Source organism: Suricata suricatta, chromosome 1 (assembly GCF_006229205.1).
Source record: "Suricata suricatta isolate VVHF042 chromosome 1, meerkat_22Aug2017_6uvM2_HiC, whole genome shotgun sequence".
Classification (NCBI taxonomy): Eukaryota; Metazoa; Chordata; class Mammalia; order Carnivora; family Herpestidae; genus Suricata; species Suricata suricatta.
In genome coordinates this window covers 129548-135547 of record NC_043700.1, presented here as the reverse complement: position 1 = coordinate 135547, position 6000 = coordinate 129548, and the positions used below count along the sequence as shown (strand labels likewise).

At 55.0% G+C, this 6000-nt stretch overlaps 1 protein-coding gene across 2 annotated transcripts in view; it reads left to right on the top strand.

Annotated features, from left to right (window-relative positions):
• Positions 1-6000, top strand: part of DLGAP2 (DLG associated protein 2) — a 648525-nt gene that overhangs the window by 593682 nt on the left and 48843 nt on the right. For both annotated transcript variants that reach the window (XM_029933318.1, XM_029933322.1), the window contains one exon: positions 403-622. In XM_029933318.1, the coding sequence (XP_029789178.1) occupies positions 403-622 (220 nt within the window). The remainder of the gene's footprint in view (positions 1-402; positions 623-6000) is intronic.

The following is a 6000-nucleotide window of genomic DNA, read 5'->3' as shown; positions in this document are numbered from 1 at the left end:
GGGGGGCCTGGGACGGTGTTGGAGGCGCTGGAGTCAGGGCGCCGGGTGGGGGGCGAGGGGGACATGTGGGGGACGTGTGTGTGCTCACTGCCCAGGTGCCGTGCTCCACCCGCCCTCTGCCTCCTGTCCTGGGCTTTCCAGCAGGCCACCCTTTCAGCCGCCCTCAGGGGCCCTCAGGATTTCAGTAACATCTTGGCAGAGACAATTTTTCTCAGTGTTTGTGAGAAATAACCCAGTAAGAGCCATTCCCTAAGCTTAATGGAGCCCCAAGGCCAATTTCAACTTCACTCTGCTGAAGAGACAGCACCCAAAGGTCGGGTGTGTTTTGTTCTCTCTCGTTCTCCCGGGACCTGGCCACGACCCCCGGCCTGTGTCACCGTCACCTGTGCGTTCTTGTTGCAGATGAGCGAGGCAGAGATGAACGGGCAGTTCGAGTCGGTGTGTGAGTCCGTCTTCAGTGAGGTCGAATCCCAGGCCATGGACGCCCTGGACCTTCCCGGATGCTTCCGGACACGCAGCCACAGTTACCTGCGAGCCATCCAAGCCGGTTACTCCCAGGACGATGAATGTATCCCCGTGATGACACCCTCCAACACCACCTCGACCGTCAGATCCGCAGCAGGTAAAGCTGCCCTCCCCGCCCTCCCTGGTGAGAACCGTGCAGGGGTGCAGTCTCCCTCCCAGAGGAGCGGACGCACCTTCACCCCAGATGCGACACGTTCTCCGCACGTTTGGTAACTTCCCCGAATGGCTCTTGTCCTGCTTTCCTGTTTGCAGTGGTCTTTTGAAACATTTCTTTTGTCGATAACATTTCTTCTTCTTAGAATGCAACCTCTTAGTTATCAGAGTTCTTTAAAATAATCAGGTATGACTTCTCGGAAGTTTTCTGCAGGAAAAAAGTTTAAGGGCTGACATGTGGAAAGTGGCTGTGCTTGAAATACCAAAGTTTAATGGCTGGCGGTGAAGCGCGAGCGGATGTGCAGGGGCCCCAGACTCTGCGCCTCCCAGTCGGCTCTGCGCGTCTGCTGTGGTGGTGGGGGGGGGGGGCAGATCCGTGACGTGACTCCCGGCCCGGAGCACGCCCTTCCTTCCTGGAAATTCTCCTTCATCCTCTTCCGTGGTGCGGTGTGCTTCCCTTCTTCCGGAAAACCACACCCGCCCTCTGAAGACTTAACACCTAAACGACACATTGAGATTTCACTGTGCTGTTCCTATTGGTGTAACATAATGAGTACACATGCCCGGGGAGACCGTGAGCACCGTCAGCCCTAAAGGCCCATCGGGCCCCATGAGAAGGCCAAGCACAGAGAGTCAGAAACAGGAAGTGTTGGGAGCGAGGATGTCTGAACACTGTCAGAGGCAGAAGCGGCGGGTGCGTTGGAGCAGGGAGGGGACACACCGGAGAGGAAAGCTGGGAGTGATGGGGAGCAGGGAAGGGACAGGTCAGAGAGGAGAGCTGGGAGTGACGGGGAGCAGGGTGACTGGAGGAGGGGGGGCCCCGGCAGCTCGGGGAGGGGTGCCTCCACCCTGTCAGCACACAGCCTGCCGTCCTGACGCTTCAGGAGCGTGCGGTATGTGCCAGGCCAGGAGCCGGTGGCAGAGGACACCTGGATGCCAGCCTCGTGCTGTGATGCCAGCCCTTGAGCATCTCAGGCTGGTGGACTTGCTGACTCAGTTTTCAGAAGCAGTGGAGCTGTGAAAATTTTATCAAAGGGCGTGTGGGGTGGTCCTCAGTCATTTCATGTGGCTTGGGGGCACCCACACGTGGGGGTGACACTTCTTGACAGTGAAGCCTTGAGGTGTGGGAAGAGGTGCTCAGGCCCCAAAGCACAGTGCTGTGGGACGGGGAGGGCAGTGCTGTGCTTCGTGCGACGCTACGGGTCTGTGACTGTCACCACGCCACCGCGGCGGGGCTTGTGGGTGGTGGTGCTGAGCCTCCGGGCCTCCTCCTACCTGCCCTGCATCCTAGGAAGTCCGTGACCTCCCTCGGCGAGGTCATGACCACCCCCCTACGCCCTGCTCTTTGTGGGAAATGGCCAAACAGGAACTTAGGGAAGTAATGAGCCTTCCAATCACTGCATCCTGAAAAGTACACTTGCGGAGATCTATACTGATCCACTCGCCAGGATTTGTTGAAAGTCTCTTGTGAGCAAGTGACAATTAAGCACTTTCACAGTCTTCAGAAATGCTTTGAAACCATAATTACCTGGCAGGAGGTGACTTCATTGTGTCTGTCGTAATGGGGAGACCGTGCAAGGAGCAGTGGCGCTCGGCCCAGAATCCCAGCTCACGTCCTCTCCCGAATACCTCGGCGTGTTTGCAGCATGGACGCACCAGTAAGTCCCCAGACCTTGGCCTGGTTACGGAGCCGCCTCTAGGCCAGGGTGGGGGTGCAGGGCTGGAGGAGGGGAAGCGAGCCTCCAGGAGAGGCAGCAGCGCGGTCTCAGTCTGCACAAACAGAAGCGGAGCCGTGATTCCGCCGTTTCCAGTTTTACCCTAAGCGCCGCGCATATTGATGGTCTCGCTTCCTAGAAAGAACCAGGAGGGCGTGCGGCAGTTGCCTAGTTATCGCGGTTGAGGAAAACGCCAAAGGAATGAAAACTCCCCACCATAGAAAAACTGAAGTATGGGGGGAAACTGTCCAAGACAGGATGTAACACCCGCCAGGCCCCTGACCGCATTCGGAGCTTCCTGTCGGCGAGGCAAGTGCGATCCCCATCATCTCGCATAAAAATCTTGAGAAGGTCGTAGAGCGACATTGACTTTTCGTAGTTACTGTTTGTGGGTAGGTGTGTACGTGTGTGTGTGGAGACAGAGACAGATTATTTTGACAAATTGATTTTCTTTTATGGTTTTAAAACTATCTCTTGAATATAATTCCAAAACAAGCTATTTTCAAAATCATTCGCAGCAGTTATTTGGAGTCTCAGATGTATTTAAATATGTTTCTTCTTCCGCGCTTGCCAAGCAGAAGCCGCTGCTGCTGGGCTGTGTCCCTGCAAACAAGTGCAGACGTATAATTTTAATGGGCATCTAGTAATCATTAAGTATCAAGGATTTGCATGAAAGGTTTATCAAGAATGTTAAAATATGTATTAGACATTCTGTTTTAAACACTGACAGGTGGGTGCTGCCAGGAATGGGCTGCTGACTTGGGGCAACTGGAGGTCACCTGCGTTCTCCCTCGGCCCATAAAGGCACGTGGACATTTAGCCGAAACAGAGTCTGTTTCCGTGCTGCCCCGGGACCCCCGGTGGACGAGACCACCTACTTCTCTTCTCCTTCACTGTCTCTTTCATGATGAAAACCCACGATCGATTAGTGTCCCCTCTTTAAATGAAGTGGTTTTCAAAACCTCTAACTTCCATGTCACACATGGTTTCTTTCTCGTCGATGAAATGATTTATCAGACAGATTTACTTGTCTAAATATGCATTTCCCCCAATTTTTACAGGGAGAGAATGTCATTGATATCGTGGAGGAGAATGCTATAACATTGGATGATAATGACTTTTCTCTGGCTCAAAAGTTCTCTCAACAAGTGTCACCACTGATTCTAGAAGCCATTAAAACAAAGGGAAAATCCATACAAAGCATGACAGAGGAAACAGCCATAAATTTATTTTTATTCTGTTGTTTATATTTCGATAGTATCCTGTCCCTCCGGGGCACGTCAGTCCGTTTCCAAGACGCCCTGGCTTGTAGGGCTCAATGCCTTCCTGACGAGCCCCAGCCCCACGGCCACTCCCATCACCCACCAGGCCGCCTTCTCTGACTCTGGTGCCCTGTCTCCCTCCTGTCCGGGCCCATGATGCCATCGGCCCTACACAACCCAAGGCTGGCATGTAAGGTGACATGGTTGTGGTCCTAGAGATTAGTATGTGGACATCCGGGGGCCTGGGCATCCAGTCCTCCCTAACAGGGGGCGTGCGTGATGGGGGCGTGCGTGATGGGGGCGTGCGTGATGGACAGACGGACGGATGGACAATGGACGGGGCCTTCTCTGGAACTGAGCCAGGGGTACATGCTGATGGTCTTCCTCTCGGTCACATAGAAGCACGGGGAGCCCGTTGCTCTGTTGGGCACGTGCCAAGTCCAAGCTCCCTGCTGACAGGACACCAAATCCAACTGAGGTCCCTGGACAGGAGTGTCGTGAGGCCCTTCACCTGTGGCAAGGCGACATGGAGGGCTCTCCTCCTCGCTCTCCCAGAAGCAGGTGTCCTGCCAAAGTCACCAACCTCGTGGCCACATACGGCATCTGAGGTTTAGGGACAAGGGATGAAGACTGAGACGCTTACATCCTTTATGAGTCTGGCTGTGGTGCTGAGCTCCGTGGAGATAGCAGATGTCTCCAGAGTGCGTGCGTGGCGGCTCTTTTTTGCCTGTGGACTTGCACTTCCGAAGAAGTCAGGACACGCAGCCTGGATGTGGAAACCTTGGGACATCGTCTGTGTGATTTTAATTGCCTGTGATTTCTTTGGACTATAACCTCTGGGTCACTGAGCGGAAGACAGCCTCCGTCCTCAGGACCCGTGAGCCAAACTGCAGAAAGGTGCCTGAACACAGAGGAGGGGACCCCAAATGGACCTGGCTGGTGGCTGACAAGCCCCAAGAAGGCCACGTGCTCTTTACTCTGAAAGCACCGGGTGTCCAAAAGTATAAAAGACACTATTAATTTCAGAAATATCCAGGCTAGGGTGTCACACAGCTCCGGGGAGCTGGCCTCCGGGACAGCAGGTTCCCGGTGGGAGAGCCTGGCCAAGGCTCAGACTGGGGCAGACCCTGCAGAGCCCACATCATCTCCTGGCCATGGACACCAGAAGAGGAAATCCCACCTGGACGCTCACCCCGGGGCCTGAGGTAGGGGCCCGGCCATCAGGCCTATGTGCCACACGAGGGGGACTAGTCAGCCAGGCCGGTCAGAAGCAAAGGGAGCCAGAGGGTGCATGAAACTCTGGTTCAGAAAGGAGTAGCAGGGGTGAGGCTGGGTCAGCCACTTTAAAGAAGGGAGAGCGAAGTCAGGCGATCAGCATCGGCAGGACGCTCAGCGGTGACACGGCCGTGGGGCGCGGGGTTCACCCCATTGCGGGCTATGAGGGCCGCAGGGGTCTGTGTGGTCAGAGACGTGTCGTCCAGGGGCGCAGCGTCCATCTGTGCTGGCACATCACAGCCGAGGCCCCAGGGAAGCTGGGCTGAGGGAGGCAGCGGCCACCTGCTCTGGAACTGATGTCCCGCCTGGAGGCCACCGCAGACTCGGGGCCACGGGCACGTGGGTGGGTTAGACAGCAGTCTTCAGTTTTTCTAACCTCTAACTTGAGAGCTTCCTGTGGTTACGGCAGCCACGTGACCTCACGACACGAGAATCAAGACCACACAAACCCCGGTGTGGGCCATTGTTTATCTTTAGCGGACTTCCCAGGACTGACTGAAGGGCACACCTGTGCCGGAGGCCCTTCGGGAGACTGTCCAGGTGAATTTAGGGTCCCCCCATCTCCTCATCTACCCCATGCGGCACAGGACTCCATAAATATTTGCTGAATGCATGAATAATTGACCTGAGAGTCTACAGTTTATAAAATATTTAAATCCATTTACGTGAACAGTTTGCACAGACTTAATATTTTAAATTCAATATTTAAGCTCCCCCTGTGGTTGGCGCTTACCTCTGACATCCACATGGGCCTTTTTTCTCATCTGTTACTGTGGGCAGCCCCGGCTGATGGGCACCCACGCATCCACGTGATGGTCCACGTGACGTACGATGCAACCATCTACGACATAGACAGGCAAGGAGTTATACAGTAATTTATTTTCTTGGATACATTCATTCTCGTGCTGAGCACCTCACCCTCATGCCTGATATACCAGGAGACTCAGCCTCGGTCATTTTGGGGTGAGCCCAGGGCCGTAACCACGCCATGGCCCCCGCAAAGCAACAAGGGCCCGGGAGCCTGACGCTGGCCGACCAAACCTATGTGTCGCTGCAGAGGGGCCCCTCCA